Source organism: Hyperoodon ampullatus, assembly GCF_949752795.1.
Source record: "Hyperoodon ampullatus genome assembly, chromosome: 19".
Taxonomy (NCBI): Eukaryota; Metazoa; Chordata; class Mammalia; order Artiodactyla; family Ziphiidae; genus Hyperoodon; species Hyperoodon ampullatus.
The window spans coordinates 39,650,855-39,672,561 of record NC_136932.1 but is presented as its reverse complement, the minus strand read 5'-3'; the positions used below and the strand labels follow the sequence as shown (position 1 = coordinate 39,672,561).

The 21,707-nt window shown below is 47.1% G+C and overlaps 1 protein-coding gene across 1 annotated transcript; it reads right to left on the bottom strand.

Moving 5' to 3' along the window:
* Positions 1–185: 185 nt before the first annotated feature.
* On the bottom strand, positions 186–6,625 carry TM4SF5 (transmembrane 4 L six family member 5; the record flags this gene model as incomplete). Its single annotated transcript, XM_079725568.1, has 5 exons — positions 186–200; positions 275–458; positions 692–828; positions 1,205–1,285; positions 6,452–6,625. 5 exons carry the CDS (start codon positions 6,623–6,625, stop codon positions 186–188), a joined length of 591 nt encoding a protein of 196 aa, XP_079581694.1.
* Positions 6,626–21,707: the final 15,082 nt, after the last annotated feature.

Sequence of the window (21,707 nt, the reverse complement as noted above, 5' to 3'; positions counted from 1 at the left end):
AGCGGGGTGCAAGGGTCCCAAACACGAGAGCCCCAAGCCACGGTGTATATGGAGACCTTCGGACACTCCTTGTAAAGGGCACAATCTGAGACGCGGAAGAGAGCTCTAAATAGTTTATTCCAGGGCGGGGTGGGGGGGGGCGGTCAGGCGGGTGTCCAGGAGCGACGGACCAGGTCCGTGGAGCCTCAGTGAGGGGCGCCCTGCGGAAAAAAAGTGAGGACTTAGTCAGGGAGCAAATAGATTTCCTCGACAGCTCCATCCCACACAGTCCCACCTCCTTCTTCCGACAATCGCCGCAGAAGACACCAATGGACGCGTTCACCAGCTGCACCCCACACAGCAAAATCTCCAGGCACGAGGCGGCCACCAGCAGCGAGAAGAGCGTCACGTTCCAGTAGACTACACCAGGCGGCTCCACGCACGAGCTCCACTGAGTGCGGTTGAGCAGGTAGGAGCCTCTGCGGGCGGGGCAGGGTCACGTGAGAGAAGGAGGTCACGCGGAGCGCGCCCCACCTCGGGGATCCCCGCCCCGCGCAGGCGCCAAGGGGTATATGCGAAGGACTCGTTCGGCCCACGTGGAGGAAGCTGTCTCGAAGCCGAGTCCCACCTAGGTTTCTCGGTCCACGTGGGAAAGGCAGGTGGGCAGTAGCAGAGAATGGGGGCGGGGGCGCGAATACAGGCTGAGCCTTACGCGGTCTGTTGGAAGTGGTATGCCCAGGAGCCGTTGATTAAGCATCGTGGTCCATTTCGGAGCCCGGCTCCTGATACCGAGAGGCAGTAGATGGCACCAAGCATCCCGAACGCCGAGCAGAAGACCGATCGCAGCATCTGGATACAAAGTGCGAGGAGAGGTGAGTTGGGCCGTCCCCGCCCCACTCGTGGGCAAAGCGCGCCTAGCTCCCCCCGCCCTTTGTTACCGAGCTCTAGCCAGTCTCGTTAAAAATACATTTCCCGTCAAACTCCAGGGCTTGGAGTTCGGATAATTCTAAGAGCCAGTGGCCGCGGAGGTTCATGGGGATTGTAGTTCCCTCTGGTCAGGCCCACTGAAGCCTAAGATTTGCTGGTGCGAGGGAGCGGTAAGATGGAGCCTAGGACTCTGCAGATGAGCTCGTGAAGGTGGGAATTCTGTGGAGGGGTTTAGGTGTGATTCTTCGAAGACAGATTCAAAGACCTATGCTGAGTGCCGTCTTAACTTGCATCTTACCCTGCAGCGATTCCCACAGCAGCCTGCACCACAACAGCCTTTGCCCCCTGCTCGGACGGCAGAAATTCCTGGACACAGTACCTGTGGGATCAGAGTCGATGTGATAGCGAGTCACCCAGGTCCCCAACTTGGATCAGTGCTTACCCTGTATTGTGACGAGGTAAGCTTCCTGTGATGCCTTCAGCCATTTGGACTATAGGGAGACCTTATCTCTACTTCTCCTGGAGCACTGTGGGGCTCTGCTTTAAATTTATCTATATTTATGTGCCTACTTATCTCTGTCCAGATTGTAGCCTCCAGGAGGATAGGGCGTGATATCATTATATCCCCCATAAATCTCAGCATATAGTAGGTGCCCAACTGAATGGGAGTCAGGAGGCCTGGGTTTAATGCCAACCTTGTGCTCACTTCACACTCCGTGAATTGATTCATCTCTCTGGGTCTCAGTTTTGTCCTCTGTAAAATGGGCTGTTCTCAGGATTTAATGAAATAACAGGTTGCCTTGATGTCAAGACTTGCTCAGAGTAAATGGTCAATAACTATAGAGTCCCTCAGCAGCAGGAAGGAATAGTGGTGTTGGAATGCCTGGCGAACTGGGATTATGGTGGAGGGTGGAGGAGCATGTAAGACTCTGACGGGAAGGGTAGGAATCCCCAAGATACAGCTTGATCCTCTTTGTCTTTCTTTCTCCCGTGGCCCTCCTCAGAGAGCCCATCCCCTTCCAGGGCATCAGCTGCTCCCTCTAACAATTGTTGTCTCCTAAATTGATGCCTCCAAATTCAAATCTAACTGCCTGAAGGATATGTTCGTTTGAATGTCTTGGTTTTAGCTTAAGTTCATCCAGCCTTGTACTAATCTCACAATTTGCTCCCCCTAATTCATCTCCCTGTGACTTTCTTGTCTCCATCAGTGGAAATATCCTGCAGGTCACCCCAGCCTAAAAACTTGAGTCCTTCACACCTAGCCAGACTTCAAGTCTTTGGGACTTTTCTTTCAATGGCTCTTGAATCTGTCAGTCCATTTTTCTTCCCCACGGTCAATCCCCAATCACCTCCCATGAGAAGGATGTGGTCAGCCTCCCTACTAGATTTTTGTATCTCTTACCCTGTGCCAACTTACATTCCATTCTACATTGCTACCGCCAGATTAAACTTAGCTTTCAACTGGTCTTTTCCCTGATCCAATCCTTTAGGGTCTCCTCAAAGAGTAGCCCATCAAGACTGAACTCCAGGGGCTTTCCTGGTGGCACAGTGGTTGAGAGTCCGCCTGCCGATGCAGGGGACACGGGTTCGTGCCCCGGTCCAGGAGGATCCCACATGCCGCGGAGCGGCTGGGCCCGTGAGCCATGGCTGCTGAGCCTGCGCGTCCGGAGCCTGTGCTCCGCAACGGGAGAGGTCACAACAGTGAGAGGCCCGCATACCGCAAAAACAAAAACAAAAACAAAAAGACTGAACTCCAGGAAGGTGTTCGAGGCATCTCACTTTTGGCTCCAGCCTTAACTTTGTTGCACCAGACCAGGTTCTTTGCCTGTCTTCCCATCTCTGGAATTCCACAGCTGTCTGGATCTGTGCCTCCCTGTCTTCCTTGTCTGGCACACACCAACAGGGCGGCATTTTGATCTTCTCCAAAGGAGGGGCTGAGAGTTTTAGTTCCATTATATCATCCACGGCGACCTTACAGAAACACCTGCAGAGTTGAATGAACTTTCCACCAGACACTCTTCCCTCTTCCATGTCTCATGGCAGGTCTAGGGCTAATGCTGGCCCCCTTGCTTAGCCTTTCTGTTTACATCACTTACTCAGAAGCTCCTGGATCCAAAGACACCTGGAATTTGGATTTACCAATTTCAAACAACCTCTCTGTTTGTGTGGTTTTCTTCATAAATTTATTTATTTATTTTTGGCTGTGTTGGGTCTTTGTTCCTGCGCACAGGGTTTCTCTAGTGGCCACGAGTGGGGGTTACTCTTTGTTGAGGTGCGCAGGCTTCTTACTGCGGTGGCTTTTCTTGTTGAGGAGCACGGGCTCTAGGCACGTGGGCTTCAGTAGTTGCAGCACGCGGGCTCAGTAGTTGTGGCTCACGGGCTCTAGAGCACAGGCTCAGTAGTTGTGACGTACAGGGCTTAGTTGTTCTGCAGCATGTGGGATCTTCCTGGACCAGGGATCGAACCCTGCATTGTGTCCCCTGCATTGGCAGGCGGATTCTTAACCACTGCGCCACCAGGGAAGCCCTGTTTGTGATTTTTTAAAAAATATTTACTTATTTATTTGGCTGCACCAGATCTTAGTTGCAGCACGCAGGATCTTTAGTTGCAGCATGTGGGATCTTAGTTCCCCGTCCAGGGATGGAACCTGGGCCCCCTGCATTGGGAGCACAGAGTCTTAGCCACGGGACCACCAGGGAAGTCCCTGATTTTTACTCTTCTAGCCACAGTGTTTCCTTTTGTTGTCTGAACTCGTCTGTCTTGCTCTCTGCTATCTCGTCTCATTGAAAAGAGAAGAGTAATTGAAAAGGCAGGAGGAAGCACTGAGTTTATAGCTCGAGTCTGTTTAATTTTCTCCATCTCCATGGCCACTGGCCTCATCTAAGCCACTATCATCTCCCCTGGACAACTGTAGTGACCTCAGTCTGTTCTTTCTGCATCCAGTGCTGATCTCCTATTGTTTACTCACCACCCAGCAGCCAGCCATATCCGGCGGGATATGGAGCAACTAGAACTCTCATCCTCTGCTGGTGGGAATACAATTGGCATAAGTATTTCAGACAACTCTTTGGTAATATCTGTTAGCACTGAACATTTGCATACCTTAAGAATCAGCAGTTTTACTCCTAGGTATCTATCCAACAGAAATGCAAACATACATTCACCTAAAGACATTTACAGGAATGTTTATAGAGCATTATTTAGAATAAACCCAAGTTGGGAACTATCCAAATGTCCATCAACAGTAGAATGTTTAAATAAATTGTAGTAATACTTACACAATGGAAATAATTGTGTAAATATTAGAAATAATAAACTACAGCACTGTGTAACAATATGGGTGAAACTTACAAACATAATGTTGACCTCAAGAAGCCAGAACAAAAGTGTCCATTCTGTATGATTCCATTTATATAAAGTGCTAAACAGACAAAACTAACCTCTGGGATAGAAGTCAGGTTAGTGGGGCCCTTGTTGGTGTGGGGTAGGGCCTGGTGGGAGACATGTCTGGGGTTCTTGTAATGACCCACATCTTGATCTGAGTGCCCAGAACATGGGTGTGTTCCCTTTATAAAAATTCACTGAGCTGTATATTAAGGATCTGGGCATTTGTCTGTATGACTTTTTAAAAAGGTAAAAAGTCCTTCAATAGTTTTCTGTGCACTTATAATAAAATTCAAATTCCTCACTGTGCCTTTCAAGGGTGTAGGTGCTCTGGCCTCTGCCCTCCTCCGATTTCACTTCCTCAAACCTCAGCTGCACTGGCGGCCTCTCCAGCCCTGAGATGTGCAGGCCTCTTCCTGCCTTACACTTTGTACTCACCTGTCTGCCATGCTGATTCCTTCTTTTTGTCTTTTGGGTCTCAGTTCAGAAGTCACCTCATCAAGGCCTTCCTTGAAAATGCTATAAAAAGTGGCCCCCCACCTTGCCTCAGGAGCTCTTTACACAGCATCCTGCTTTGTTTTCTTGATGGTCCCTACTTTTATCTGAGATCATCTCGCTCGTCTGTTTACTTTGTTCATTCACTATTAATCCAGTGCCTGTTAATCCAGGCCTAGGCGCCTGGCACACAGCAGCCAATGAAACAGGCAGCCCTTCCTCCTGTGGGGTGTACATTTTTGCTTCCTTGATACTGTGTGTCTCTCCAGCAGAAACACCGGCTTCAGGGAGTGCAGGGCCCTCGCCTGTGTCCCTGTGGCATAGCATTAACTGTGAATACACTTGAGAACCTTCTCCAGGGTGGCTGAGAGCATGGAGGCCGGAGGGCAGCTGGGAATGAGCATGTTGGGGGGGCATCCTTGGGGGTCTCCCCAGAAGCAGGCAAGTAAGATCGTGGGGAGGTGGTGGTGGTTTGGGCTGGAGGAGGGGTGTGATGTGACAGTGGCGGGGAGGGTGGGGCTGGTAGGAGTGTGACTGTCTCAGAGAGGGTTGAGGTCAGAGATATGGCCTGGAGTCCAACAGCCATAAATCCATGGGGGAGGGGGAGGGGGAGTAGGAGGAAAGACCTGGATGGGTAAGAGGGGATTGTTGGGTAAAGGAGAAGAGGTGTCCCCATTAGCTAACAGACTTGTGGCCAGTGAAGGAGACAAAGGTGAGGCATCCCCCGGAGAATTTCATCAGTCAGCCATCCTGAGAAGTGGGGAACCAACCGTGCGTGCAGGGTAGATCTTTTATCTTCATGCCATAAAGATGTTAAATTCGCTTGACCTTCCAGAAAGTTCCCCTAGGGACTTCCCTGGCAGTCCAGTGGTTAAGACAGTGGGCACGGTTTCAATCCCTTGTGGGGGAACCAAGAACCCGCATGCCATGCGGTGCACAAACAAACAAAACAACAAAAAAGTTCCCTGAATGGGGAGGGGGGTGGCGAATGGGGGTTAGGAAGTCCAGGAGGTCTGTGTCTCCCCTTCCCCAACTTCTCCTGACAGATCCTAGTCTCCAGGAAGCCACGGGGACCCCTTCTCCACCATACTGACCCGGGTTCTGAGTTTATCCTTACTGCCCAGCGCACACTGGGCATCCAGAAACCTGGGTGGAGAGTGAAGGGACATGGAAGTGGGGGAGGTGACACTGAGCTGATAGGTAGAAAGACTGATCTGCGACATCACTCCCTGGCTCCAGGTACTGTCACTGTAAACCACACCCGCATGAAGCCCATTATTATCTTAACCTGATAACCTCCCATGGAAACAGCTGTTCCTTCTGCCTCAACCCCTGTAATGAGGTGTTCCCAGCATCTGCTCAGCAGTGGGGATGGCGAGTGGCTGGTAGGACATACTCCCTACCCAGGAGGGAAGAGTTTCGAGCAGCAAGACTCCTTCCTTCTCATCCCCCTCAGACATTCAGCTCAGGACCCTGGGGCTGAGAACCTCCCCTACAGAGTGCTCAGTGTTTGGGGGCAGCCTGGGCGGGCTCCTGGTCCCCACCAAGCCACCACCGTCCCTTCCCGGGCAGCCATCCTTTTCCCTCACTCCCTCTCCCTCCTGTTCAGGACCCCGGAGAGTGGCGCCCAGCCCCCTGGCCCGTGTGCCCTGGCCAGCCCTCTCACCATCAGGCCCCCGCCGACGAAGCCAGCCATGAGCCAGACTTGCAAGCTGAGGTGGTCCTTGGTCCAGGTGGTCTGACCATAGGGCACTAGCAGGAGGGTGTTGGCCACAATGCAGACCAGGGAGAGGGGGATGAGGGAGAGCCCCACGAAGCGGGCGCACTTTCCCGTGCACATGCTGAGGCTCTTGGAAAGGACAGGCAGCAAGTGAAAGTGAGCCGGAGGTTCCCCGGTCCAGAGGGAAAAACAAGCCCCGAGCAAAGGTCGAGGAGGAGGTGTGGTGAAGCTGGCAGTAGCTGATGATAAGGGACGGAGGCAGGAGACACGGGGCTGCAGCAGAGACGCGGGCAAAGGGGAGGATGTGGTGGAGGAGGCGCGGGAGCTTGACACACAGAGACGTTGCCTGGGCTACTTGTGTTCTTCCTCTTTTTCTGCACGCACCTCTCCACAGAACCTAGGTCTACTCCTTTCCTGCTTTGTGACTTAGCCAAGTCCCTTAATGTCTCTGTCTCAGTTGCCTCATCTCTACAGAGGGTATACAGCCAAGGTATGCCCTTGGCTCGTGGGCAGGTGGTGAGGATTAAATGGGTTAGGGAGTTCCCTGGCGGTCCAGTGATTAGGACTCGGCACCCTCACTGCCTGCGGCCTGGGTTCGATCCCTGGTTGGGGAACTAAGATCCTGCAGGCCGTGTGGGGTGGCCAAAAAAAAAGAAAAAGGGTCAAGGTGAGCGTGAGAAACAATTTGTAACTGAGGACACACTAAGCCAGTGTATGGTGCCCTATTAGTCCCATAGGGAGAGTTCCTCCTGGAAAGAAACTAAAGATGGTGGTGGAGGTTCATTATCCTTTTGTTTCTTCTTGTTAATGTCTGTTTATTGAACCATCTTCCTGTTGAGAACACCACTGAGGTCTCTCTTTTTTTTTTTTTTTTTGTGGTACACGGGCCTCTCACTGCTGTGGCCTCTCCCGCTGTGGAGCACAGGCTCCGGAGGCGCAGGCCCAGCGGCCATGGTTCACGGGCCTAGCCGCTCCACGGCGTGTGGGATCCTCCCGGACCGGGGCACGAACCCATGTCCCCTGCATTGGCAAGCGGACTCTCAACCACTGCGCCACCGGGGAAGCCCCAGGTCTCATTGATTAAAGCATCCATCCCCCTGGCCTCCGTGTTTGATTCAGCAATGGCCACGTGATCCAAGCCAGTCCCGTGGGAACCAATTTCTGGTTCTTGTTGTTGACAATTTGAGGTCAAAGATTTCCTGTTTTTGTTGCGCTGCTGCAGTTGCTGGTGGCATATCGTCACCTTCTTGCTGGAGAGTGAAGAAAATCCAGAGGAAAGACCAGTCAAGAGATGGAGAGAGACTAAGTCCCCCGCCCACGCCCGCCCCCCCACTTGTGGGATCTTAGTTCCCTGACCAGGAATTGAAGCTGGGCCCTCAGCAGTGGAAGCGCAGAATCCTAACCACTGGACTGCTAAGGAATTCATAGGACTAAGTCTTGATGACATCGTGTGAACGTGTAGATCCAGCTATGCCTGAAGCCTGATCAGTCCCTGGAAACTTTTGATTATGTGAACCAGTTTGCGTTGTGTTTCTGTCAACTGCAGGGTAAAGAGTCTTTTTTTGCTGTTTTTTTTAAACCTCCCTCTGTTTTGAGCTGCACACAACAGCATTTTTTTTCACATCTTTATTGGAGTATAAATGCTTTACAATGTTGTGTTAGTTTCTGCTGTACAACAAAGTGAATCAGCTATAGGTATACATATATCCCCATCATCCCCATATCCCCTCCCTCCCACCCTTCCTATGCCATCTCTCTAGGTTGTCACAAAGCATCGAGTTGATCTCCTTGTGCTATGCAGCAGCTTCCCACTATCCATCCATTTTACATTTGGTAGTGTATATATGTCAATGCTACTCTCACTTCATCCCAGCTTCCCCTTCCCCCACCCTGTGCCCTCAAGTCCGTTCTCTACATCTGCGTCTTTTTTCCTGCCCTGCCACTAGGTTCATCAGTACCACTTTTTAAAATTCCACATATATGCATTAGCATATGGTATTTGTTTTTCTCTTTCTGACTTACTTCACTCTGTATGACAGACTCTAGGTCCATCCACCTCACTACAAATAACTCAATTTCGTTCCTTTTTATGGCTGAGTAATATTCCATTGTATATATGTGCCACGTCTTCTTTATCCATTCATCTGTTTATGGACATTTAAGTTGCTTCCATGTCCTAGCTATTGTAAATAGTGCTGCAATGAATATTGTGGTACATGTAGCTTTTTGAATTATGGTTTTCTCAGGGTATATGCCCAGTAGTGGGATTGCTGGGTCATATGGTAGTTCTATTTTTACTTTTTTAAGGAACCTCCATACTGTTCTCCATAGTGGCTATATCAATTTACATTCCCACCAACAGTGCAGGAGGATTCCCTTTTCTCCACACCCTTTCCAGCATTTATTGTTTGTAGATTTTTTGATGATGGCCATTCTGACCACTGTGAGGTGATACCTCACTGTGGTTTTGATTTGCATTTCTCTAATGATTAGTGATGTTGAGCACCTTTTCATGTATTTGTTGGCCATATGTATGTCTTCTTTGGAGAAATGTCTATTTAGGTCTTCTGCCCATTTTTGGATTGGGTTGTTTGTTTTTGTGATATCGAGCTGCGTGAGCTGCTTGTATATTTTGGAGATTAATCCTTTGTCGGTTGCTTCGTTTGAAAATATTTTCTCCCATTCTGAGGGTTGTCTTTTCGTCTTGTTTATGGTTTCCTTAGGTCCCATGTGTTTATTTTTGTTTTTATTTCCCTTACTCTAGAAGGTGGGTCAAAAAGGATCTTGCTGTGATTTATGTCATAGAGTGTTCTGCCTATGTTTTCCTCTAAGAGTTTTATAGTGTCTGGCCTGACATTTAGATCTTTAATCCATTTTGAGTTTATTTTTGTGTATGGTGTTAGGGTGTGTTCTAATTTCATCCTTTTACACGTATCTGTCCATTTTTCCCAGCACCACCTATTGAAGAGGCTGTCTTTTCTCCATTATATATTCTTGCCTCCTTTGTCAAAGATAAGGTGACCAGATGTGCGTGGGTTTACCTCTGGGATTTCTATCCTGTTCCGTTGATCTATATTTCTGTTTTTGTGCCAGTACCATACTGTCTTGATTACTGTGGCTTTGGCTATCTGGGGTCTTTTGTATCTCCATACAAAAGTTAAGATTTTTGGGGCTTCCCTGGTGGCGCAGTGGTTGAGAGTCCGCCTTCCGATGCGGGGGACACGGGTTCGTACCCCGGTCCGGGAGCAGCTGGGCCCGTGAGCCATGGCCGCTGGGCCTGCGCCTCCGGAGCCTGAGCTCCGCAACGGGAGAGGCCACAACAGTGAGAGGCCCGCGTACCTCAAAAAAAAAAAAAAAAAAAAAAGTTAAGTTTTTTTTTGTTCTAGTTCTGTGAAAAGTGCCATTGGTAATTTGGTAGAGATTGCATTGAATCTGTAGTTTTTTTGGCCCTGCAGTGTGTCTTGTGGGCTCTCAGCACCCTGACCAGGGGTTGAACCCAGGCACTCGGCAGTGAAAGCGCAGAGTCCTAACCATTGGGCTGCCAGGGAATTCCCTAAAGAGTCTTTTTTGACACAGAGGTGAATTCATTAAGCCCTTGCTGTGGACAGGGCCTTGTGCTGGAGAGTACAGGGATTCACAGTTGCATGCGTGAGACCCAGTTATGGGCTTCGGGAGAACATGCCTGAGTTAGCTCACTGTTAAAAGGAAGGTGTAAGATACAAGATCCCAACCTACATCAGCTGACCTCCAACCAATCCACACACAATGTATGAGTGAAATAAATGCTGATATTTGTAGGCCACTAAGACTTCATGGGATTTTTTTGTTCCACAGCAATAGCTGACTGACACAGACCCCATTATCTAAGCCACAGCTGACTGATCCAAGAAGGAGTAGCCAACCCAAAAGCAGACATGAAACCAGAGACCTGTGTGGTTGCTTGAGGTAAGAACTCTGCCCAACAGAGAGGGGTACCCTTACTGAATGATGACTGATCAATGAATTGGATCTTCATTCTTGGGAAAGTTGACTGAAGACAACCTGAGAGTCATCAGAGGGAAGGATGGCCCCAACCTGAGAGTCACCAGAGGGAACTGAGAGAAGTATGAAAGCAGGAAGTGAGCAAAAGCCACAAGGCAACTGAATCCATAAATAAGCAGAAGCCATAGGAAGAGAATTGTGTAGCGAACAGGTATTCAGAAACAGTGCAGGAGGAAGAAGCACAAGCCCTGGGGAGTAGAGGTGGGGAACCTGGGTCCGAGGTGAGGCAGAGGATGCGTGGTTCTGCTGAGTCGCCAGAAGTGACGTTGAACCACTAGAGCAGCTGTGATGCTCATGTCTCGGGTCTTCCCACTTAAGCCTGGAGCGGGGATTCAGCCATGGTCCTGATGGACAGGGAGTAGGGCCAAGAGAAGCTGCATATTCACTACAAGTTCATCAGTCCTGAGTCTGAGAGATGGTTCTGCTTTTCAGGATAAATAAAGAAAACAAAAGGAAAGTTGTGTGTGCGGGGTGGTGTGTATTCATTTCTATTACATTTTGTACAACTCCGTATGCACGGAATAACAATGTTAAAAACATTATAGGGATTCTGCAAAACTTTATCAAAACAAGGGAAAGGGCACATCGTCCTGAAGACTGAAAGAAAGAAACAGAACTCTTGAGAAATATTTACTGTAGGATTTGGAAGGCATTTTCAGGAAGGGTTTCACTAGAAGGAGGAGCAGAGTTCTTTAAGGAATGAAAGACTGAGATGAAAAGGCACCAGTTCGTGTTTGGGGAAGAAGGAGAATTGCATGGAAACTCAAAAAATGCACAAAGAGAGCTAAAGTCCACGTGAGAAGCACTAAAGAACAGGACTGAAAGTGGGGCAAAGCGGAAGAGGGATACAGAGGACAAACTTGAGCAAGATGCACAGGAAAAGGAGCAAAAGATTAGAAAAAAAGGACCAGCGACTAAAACAGCACAAGGGAAGATAAGAGGCAGAATAGAGACGGAAGGTAAGGAAACCAGCTGCTCCCAAAGATAAGAACAGAGCTGGTGGGAGTGACGTCACAGGTGACAAATCTGTGCTCGGAGAAGGCTTCCCCAGGGCGCGGCTCCACTTGAGTTAGTGGGCTAGAGGGCATACTGTATCCCAGGTGAAGTATTAAAAGTGAACTGAACCCAGATCCATCCTGACTAAATATGTGAATTAAAGAATACAGCTCAGCAAAGTTAAAAGGCTTCCTAGAAAGGAACAAAAGTCAGTCAGGCTTGAGACATCTCTGTAACACTAAATGTCCAGAAGACAAAGGAGCAACATCTGTAGTCATGACACAAGCTATGAGTCAGTTATTGTATGTGTATGCAAGTTTCCTCTTGCGTGTGAAGGGCAAGAGAACTGCATTTCTGAGAATGTTTGGGTTTGGAAATTCCACTATGTCTCCTTCTTCTCCTTTTTTTTTTTTTTAAGATATTTTAACTCAGCAAGAGATGAAGTGAAATAAAAACTCCAAAAATGGGGAAATCTTGGCATGACTGTAAATATTTTTTGTTTTGTTTTGTTTTGCTTTTGGTACGCGGGCCTCTCACTGTTGTGGCCTCTCCCGTTGCGGAACACAGGCTCCGGACGCTCAGGCTCAGCGGCCATGGCTCACGGGCCCAGCCGCTCCGCGGCATGTGGGATCCTCCCGGACCGGGGCACAAACCCGTATCCCCTCCATCGGCAGATGGACTCTCAACCACTGCGCCACCAGGGAAGCCCCTGTAAATAATATTTATAAACCCAGTTATGACACTGAATATGTTTCAAAAAATCCTTTTAAAGAGAAAATATATAGTGTAAATTCTAAAAATTTTATTAACAATAGTAAAGATGTCAATCATTTATTGCCGGCCATGACTAGAATCCATTTTAAGGAAACATATCAGGTCACAGAAACTCAACTCTACTGAAACAAAAAGAGCATTTATTGGTTCAGGTAATTAAATGTCCAAAGGCACAACCAACTTCTGTGCGTGATCCATGAAAGAAATAATTGATAAGCTGGACTTCATTGATTTTAATTAATTAATTTTTATTAATTTTAATTTTTAATTTTTGACCACACCGCGTGGCATGTGGGATCCTAGTTCCCTGACCAGGGATCGAACCCGTGCACCTTTCAGTGGAAGCACGGAGTCCTAACCGCTGGACTGCCAGGGAATTCCCATGTTATTTTATTCTTGACTTCAAGTCAAGAAACACAAGTTAAGAATACTTTTGGAAATGTTAAAGGAAAACATTAGAGAAATAAAAAATGAGATATATGCCTTCCAAACCTCCAGAGAAGATAAAAGCAAAGAAAATGTAATCCATATAACAGAATATAAAGCATCAAGGAGTCATAAGAAAACATGAAATAAGATCACTAATTATGCCAAATATATGGATCAAAACAATTCATGTAACTATTTTAAACTCCTCTATGAAAAAAAATAATGTTTCCAAATTAGGCTAATCAGCAAAATTCTGTTAACAGTAGTTGCCTCAGGGGAGGGAAGCAGGGCAATGGGAGACCAGAGGGAAAGGGAAATTACTTTTCACTTTTATGAAAAGGTACTATTGCACATTTTGAATTTTATTATTATGTTTTGCTTATTCCAAATAATAAATGCATAATAAAATTAAACCATATGATATAGATAATGTTTTGTTAAGTGTTAATTTTATATTGATATAGGGTATATTTACAATGATTATGTAACAGCCATAAACCTTTAGGCACGAAATCATATTGTATTGAAATATATAAAGTCCAAATACTTAGAAATACCCTGGGAAACTATATATACATCTATATACCTATATATCTAGACTAGAAAATATAATAGTGGTGAGAAACTGTGACATAACTCAGCAGTCTTTGGCAGATGAAGTAAGAAAAAATACACAAAGGTACAAAGGTATTGAGAATCTAAATGATAATAAGGTGATTGATTAATTAGCCACTCATTCAGCAAATATTTATTGAATGTGTCTGATGTGCACCATGCCCTTTGCTGGATACCAGGAATACAGCAACAGATAAAGTCTCCATCCTGGAGCTTGCCTTCAAATGATATTTCTTGAACCTTGTATCTCATAAATGGAGAACACACATTTTTCAAGGTCAATGAAACATTTATAAATATTCATAAAATATGAAGTTCTGAAGGAAATACCAGATAACCCCAAACTTGAAATTGTATTGGCCACCTTCTCCAACCACAATGCAATAAACCAGAAATTTACAAATGTTTAAGTAAAAAAATCCAACCGTTAAAAAACCCCCAAACAGGACTTCCCTGGTGGCGCAGTGGTTGAGAGCCCGCCTGCCGATGCAGGCGACACGGGTTCGTGCCCTGGTCTGGGAAGATCCCACATGCCACGGAGCGGCTGGGCCCGTGAGCCATGGCCGCTGAGCCTGGGCGTCCGGAGCCTGTGCTCTGCAACGGGAGAGGCCACAACAGTGAGAGGCCCACGAACTGCAAAAAAAAAAAAAAAAAAGAAGAAACCCCCAAACAGTCCTGGGACTTCCCTGGTGGTCCAGTGGTTGACTCCACGCTTCCGGGCTTCCCTGGTGACGCAGTGGTTAAGAATCCGCCTGCCAATGCAGGGGACACGGGTTCAATTCCTGGTCTGGGAAGATCCCACATGCCTTGGAGCAACTAAGCCCGTGCGCCCCAACTACTGAGCCTGTGCTCTAGAGCCCGTGAGCGACAACTACAGAGCCTGCGTGCAGCAGCTACTGAAGCCCGCGGGCCTAGAGCCCGTGGTCCGCAGCAAGAGAAGCCACCGCAATGAGAAGCCCGAACGCAGCAGTGAAGACCCAACGTAGCCAAAAAAAAAAAAAAAAGACTCCACGCTTACACTGCAGGGGGCACGGGTTCAATCCTTGGTCGGGGAACTAAGATCCTGCATGCTGTGTGGCATGGCCAAAAACAAAACAAAACAAAACAAAACAAAAACCCCACCAAAACAGTCCTAAATAATTCTTTGATCACTGAGGATATCTGAATTGCAAACACAGATGATTATAAACAGATGAGAATGTATCATGGCAAAACTTGAAGAATGGGTGTAAATGACACCAGATTACTGAGTACTTATGATTGGTATCAGAGACATTTCATAAATTATCTTATATAATCCTCACAACAGATATGGCATAATGCCTCTGTTGTAAATAGGCACTCATAAAAATTTGCCGAAGGGGGGTATGTGGCTCAGAGAGATTAAGTAACTTGCTTAAAACCACACAGCTGACACCAGTCAAACTGGGACTTGTACTCATGGCTGGCAGACTCCTGTGCTTGTAATTGCTGTGCCACCATCAACATGATTGATGGAATATGCAGAGGGGAGGAGCCGGTGGTTTCAGCTGGCTTTAACCGAAACCTGTTTTCTCAGGCTTTTTGCTTACCTGTTCTTTCTCTCTTTCTTCCCTCTCCTTTTCTTTCTTTCATATGACAAAGGTTATTGAGTACTTACTGTGTACCAGATATTGTTCAGTGTGCTGGGGATTCAGTTGGGGAGAGGCAGACAATAAACAAGTCAACAATACATATACAACTTTAGGGAGAAATACGTGTTGTGAAGAAAAAGGAAACAAGGAGGTAGACTAACAGGCTATTTTAGTTAGCGAGGTCAGGGAAGGTCTCTCTGAGGCAGTGACCTTCAGGAAGGGAGTGGGATTTGGGAGGAAGAGTGTTCCAGCGAAGGCTGTAAGTGCAAAGGCCCTGGGGAAACAGGCTTGGCCTGCAAAGAATGGGCACAGCAGGCACTCCCCTGGTGGTCCAGTGTTTAAGACTCTGCACTTCCACTGCAGGGGGCATGGGTTCGATCCCTGGTCGGGGAACTAAAATCCCGCGTGCTGCACGGTGTGGCCAAAAATAAATACTTAAAAAAAAAAAAAAGGGACTTCTCTGGTGGTACAGTGGCTAAGACTCCACGTTCCCAATGCAGGGGGCCCAGGTTCAATCCCTGGTCAGGGAACTAGATCCCACAGGCCGCAACTAAGAGTTTGTATGCCGCAACTAAAGATCCCACATGCTGCAACTAAGACTGGGTGCAGCCAAATAAATAAATAAATATTAAAAACAAAATAAACACGAGGAAGCACGGGTAAGACAGGTGTGGAGGGCAAGGGAGAAAGGAGAGTAGAGGACAGACAGAGAGGCAGGAGGAGGAAAAACCAGCACAAGGATACCCTAGCAAAGGGAGAGGGAAACCAGGGGAGTGTGCTGTCCTGGAGGCCAACACAGTGCTTCAAAGAGTGAGTGCATTTAACAACTCTGTTAAATGCTGCTAAGAGAGTGAATACTGACCATTGGGCTTGGCATTATCTCAACAAGGGTACTCTTCATCGGAGTGGTTGGGATGTGAACGGAGAAGGAAGGATGACCAGACATCTGAGGAAAGCATTTAACATGAATGACCAAAAAAACAAACAGAAGAACGGAAATTGCAGGGAATAGATATCATAAGAAGCACTGGTGGAAAGATGAGGAAGTTCTGAGGATGGGGCCACGCAGTGTTGCCATCTGAGGCAAGAAGGGGAATTTCAGAGAGCAGAAGAGAGTATTGAGCAGAGAAATCATAGGATGGTCGGGTGTCCTAAGAGCCCACTTGTGATTTGTTGTTACTCATTCCAAGTGAGATTTGTCAGCACACTTCTTTATCCCCAGCCGTGCTCAGTTGCTCAGGGAAATTCTCATTGTTGGTGGAGTTTGGTTTGATCCTTCTTGCAGTTTTGCAAGGAAAATGGTGGGACAAGAGCATTAAGAGTGTGTGCGAAGGAATCATTAGAGTCATGGACCTAAACTGGGTGAAGTGGGATGTGAAGATGTGAAGAGGGTGATGGACAGTGAAAATGTGGGCTAAAGAACCTGAAAGGTTGAAGGATTGTTGAACTGAGGATATCAGAGAGGGGACTAGAAGGATGGATAGTAGTGTGGTGCTGGGAATCAGAGGTTGGAAGAGGTGCAGTTACTGGTAATGACAGGGCTCTAGGGTTTGGCCATTGGAGCCTGTGGCTGAGGAGGGGTGGAAGAGAAGAGGACAAGGAGCTGAGAGGTTGGGCTGTTGGATGGATTATCTCAGTGGATGTCTTAGTTACACAAATGAAGACATGATTAATGATGGAGAAGTAAACATAAGCCAAATGCTTAAGCCCTTGATGAAGCTGGTAGATGTTACAAGATGTTTGCCACAGGAAGGGTAATGGCTGGTCTAGTCTCCTGGCATGTGCTTCAAAGAGGCTGGGGTTTTGGAGGGAGGAGAAATTTTTTGGAAGCAAAAACATACGGTAAGGGCTTCCCTGGTGGCGGAGTGGTTGAGAGTCCGCCTGCCGATGCAGGGGACACGGGTTCGTGCCCCGGTCTGGGAAGATCCCACATGCCACGGAGAGGCTGGGCCCGTGAGCCATGGCCACTGAGCCTGCGCATCCGTAGCCCGTGCTCCGCGACGGGAGAGGCCACAATAGTGAGAGGCCTGCGTACCACAAAAAAAAAACCAAAACATACGATAAGAAAGACAACTGCCTCATCTCAGAATTTGTGGAATGTGGGAGAAAAAATGTTTCTTCAAAGGGTTGCAAGGGGGTAGTGGCTTTGGAGGAACACCAAGTTTCTGAGAGCAAGAAGGCAAAGGGAAAACCAAGAGAAGAGGTGGATGATTTGGGGCATCTTGTTGATCTTAAATCCCAGAGGGTCCAATGAGAGGCTCTGGGGCAAGAAAGGGAGGAGGTAGGAGATTGAACCCAAGAGGGGATGAACAGAGTCATGTGGGGATAAGTCAAGGTGACAACGGGTATGTTGGCAAGTGTGGACTTCTGGCGTGTTGACAGTGAAAGCGTATGACTTTGCTTCCTGGGCTCTAGGTGCTATGCTGTGCTCTTCATGCTCCTCGGCTTTACAGCAGCTCTTTGGCTTCTGTCTGTGGTTCCTGTCTTCTAGGCCTCAGATCTGTGTCCACGAGGCTGGGTTGGGACTAGCACCCCACACAGGCCCATGTTGTCTTCTTCATCCTATGCTTCTACCTCGGTCCCTGCAAACTGCCCTCCTCCTTCCTTGGCCGGAAACTCCATGCGAAGTGTCTCAGGCATATCAACTCCCCGCCCACCGGGGAGGCCCAGACAGTCTTGGGTCCTGCTTTGGTTCCCAGCTGGGACACTTTCTACTTCCTCCTTCCTTTAAAATAGAGAAAAATTAGGAACTGCCTAAATGTCCCACTAGGCCATGTCACATTCATAAAGTAAACTAATATACAGCCATCTGTATAGACAGATAAGACAAAGAGACTGTGTAATGACATAAAAAGCTGTTCATAACATATTATACATTTATTTATTTATTTACTTTTTATTTTTGGCTGTGTTGTGTCTTTGTTGCTGCTCGCAGGCTTTCTCTAGTTGCAGCGAGCGGGGGCTACTCTTTGTCGCGGTGCACAGGCTTCTCATGGCGGTGGCTTCTCTTGTTGCAGAGCATGGGCTCTAGGTATGCGGGCTTCAGTAGTTGTGGCGTGAGGGCTCAGTAGTTGTGGCTCATGGGTTCTAGAGCACAGGCTCAGTAGTTGTGGTGCATGGGCTTAGTTGCTCCGTGGCATGTGGGATCTTCCCGGACTAGGGCTCGAACCCGTGCCCCCCACATTGGCAGGCAGATCCTTAACCACTGCGCCACCAGGGAAGTCCCCAAAAGCTGTTCATAACATATTGTTTTATTAAAAGAGCAAGCTAGTTAGCATGCTGTACAGTATGATTAAAGTTTGTAAAAATATGTACTTTTTTTTTTTTTTTTTTTTTTTGCGGTACACGATCCTCTCACTGTTGTGGCCTCTCCCGTTGCGGAGAACAGGCTACGGATGCGCAGGCTCAGCGGCCATGGCTCACGGGCCCAGCCTCTCCGTGGCATGTGGGATCTTCCTGAACCGGGGCACGAACCCATGTCCCCTGCATCGGCAGGCGGACTCTTAACCACTTCGCCACCAGGGAAGCCCAAAATATGTACATTTTGATAAAAGAGACTGTAAACACACCAAAATGACGACGGTGGTTATCTCTAGGTGTTGGGATTGAGGGCCATTTGAATTTTCTTTTTCGGGTCTTCTGTATTCTCTAAGTTGCCCAATTGTTGCCTCTAATTCGCCTCCCTCTCACTCTCCACCCTATCAAGGCTGCCACCACCACTCTGTTGAATACTCTCTTGTCTTTGTTGTGAAGTACAGGGGACATTTCTTCACCTTGATCTGACCTGGCCTAAGCAGTGTCTGGCACAGCTGAGCACCCTTCTTTGTTTCTGAAGCCTCCTGGTTTTCCACTGCTCTCAGCACTTCTCCCTCTCCTAGTTGCCTCCTCTTCCTCTGACCATCCTTACCTCCACCAGGATTCTGTTTTGAAGGCCCCTTCTTCTTTCTAGGCTCCTCATCCACTCTCCTAGTTGTGTGAGTTCCATCTCACATGTCAATTGCCTACCAGAATATCCACCGCGAGGTCCCATGTGCATTTCAAACTTAACAAGTCCACCCTGAATTCATTACCTTTCTCTCCCACCCCTTCCAACCGCTCTAACTCCATCCCTCCTCTTCCTGTGTCCCCACTGTGAGCACACAGCACTTCCTTCGATCTGGTTGTCCTGGCTGGGAACGTTCAGCTCCTTCTCTGCCCTCCCTTTGTTCCAGTATAATTGCTCACCATCTGTTATTTCTACCTCCTCATTAGCCCTAGGATTTAACCTGTGTCTCTCCAGCATCAAGGCACCATCAGCTCTTGCCTGTATTGCTACCAAAAACTCCTAGCTGATCTGTCTCAAGTCTTACCCTCTCATAGTCCATTTTCCCTCCAGTATAGCAGGAATAGGTTTCTAAAAGTCCTTTAGGGAATTCCCTGGCTGTCCAGTGGTTAGGACTCGGTGCTTTCGTTGCCATGGGCCAGGGCTCAGTCTCTGGTCAGGGAACTAAGATCCCTCAAGCTGTGCAGCCGGAAAAAAATAAAATTCCTTTAGTAAATGCCGAGTGGCTATCACATCCCAGGCACTGTGCTGGGGCATAGTTATAATCAGACAGACGAGGTCTCCCCTTTCATGGAATTCAGTTTTTAGTGTGTATTAGAGGAGGAGGGGTAATAAACATAAATAAATGCATGACATAATAAAATAACTGTAATACGTGCTCAAAGAAAAGAAAAGAGTAATGTGATAGAGAGTGATGGGGGTAAGGGATCCTTGTAAATTTCATGGAAGCAGGGACCATTCTCTTGGTTTTTTTTTTCCCCACTGCATCTCTAACATAAAGCCGTGTGTGCATTCAATCAGTATTTAGTACGTGAATTATTAAGGTGGGCAAATTTGTAAATTAAACGTTTTTATTACAAAAGTACTGTGTGTTCACGGAAGAAAAATGAGCAGGACAGCAAAACAAAATGAGTAAACAAATCCTTAGTAATCCCGCTGCTCTGAGATAACAATATGCTTTCATGTAGGAGATGGCAGGAACTTAGGGAGAGGTTATTTTTCTGGCCAAGGGAGTGGGGAAAAGTTCTCTTTCCCCTCAATCCACCAGGGACCTAGACTGCCCTTTTATGGCTGTAGGGGATTTACAAGGTATTATCAGGGGGTGTCTACCCTCATCTGGGGTCAAGGAAGGCCTCCCTTCCTAAGGAAGTGAGCTTTAGGCTGAGAAGGCATTAATTGTGCAAGAAAACAGGGAACTTCCACACTGAGAGAGTGTGGTGTCTTCATTTAGAGCCCCTGGCTCGAGGGTAGGGAGGGGGCAGGAAGCAGGATGAGATCAGCCTGTGGAGGTTGGCAGCGGCCACATTAAAAGGGCCTTGTCATCTAGATCTAATTGCCAGATTATAGAACTAAAGAATATAGATGAACAGATTAAAAAAACACCCAGAGGAAATAATCAGCCAGATCCAGAATGAGGAACATTCTACAGCACAAGTGATTTAGTTTCTCATTGAATCAGTGGACTGAAAATAAAAAAGGGAAGGAGGTCTGTTATAGAAAAAAACAAAAAAACTTAAGAGAGATAACAACTGAAAGCCATGTGTAGATCCTATTCATTTCTTGATTGTAACAAACCAACTGTAAAAGCCATTTCTGAGATAATTCAAGAAATTTGAATATGAACTGGGTATTATGATAAGATATTAAAGAATAATTGTTAATTGTATTGGGTATGATAATGGCATGGTGGTTACATTTTTTAAAAGTCTTTATTAGTTATAGATGCATATAAGTGAGCTAACTGATGTCTGGGGTGTGCCTTAAAACACTCTGGGAAACAGCTGGGGGTGTGTGATATTGTGATGTAAGAAATACATATTTTGGTCTTCATCCCAGGTTCTTGGCTCAAAAGCCTGTAAAACCCTTGGAATTTCCTGAGTGATAAGAGGTGAGAGGAGTGTCTTTTGTTATACATAACAGGCCCCTTTGACTATACCTGAGTTTATGCTAATGAGGTGACTTTTGGTGGGTCCTGGATAGTTTAGGGTTATTCCTCAGGAATAACCTCCTGTGTGTCTGGTTGGCGTACAGCCATTTATGATTGTTTAATAGTGAACTGTGGGTCCTGTATCAACCCAAACATGCTGTTCTATCCTGAACACTTATAAACAAAGATACTGCCCCTAAATTAGTCACTCTCATAATCCATTTTAGTAAAGGTCCTTCCGGAAGCTGATGATACCAATCTACAAAATGAAGCAACTGCTGCACAACTATGTTCCTGGTTTCAGTAGATCCTTGGTTTTTGCCTTCCCCCCATGCTGACTACCTTCTTGGTGAGCAGAGGCCTTAGAGGTACTTTCTGTTGTCCCAGCCTAATTATTTACTGGATAGCTTTGAGGCTAGTGGCCAAAACTCAGACTGACTCAAACCCGAGCTTAGTCTAGCACCAAAGTCCAAACCAGAACTCTTTTTAAATTTCATTTTAGCTATTACAAATAATCACCAAGGGATTGTATATGTCACTTTTTTTCTTATTGGTTTGCATTTCCTTATGCATCTAGTGAAACAACTTCCTGGGAGTTGAATCCAACTTTAAATTCCATTTGTTACTTTTACCTTTAGTAACTGAGTGCAGCACAGCTGCTGCTCCATGCCATGGGTGACCACATGGCCACCCAGGAATCAAAGGTTCTGTATCTCCCATCTTTTTATCCTTTCTCCTCTCAAACCACATATTTCTGTGAGCTAG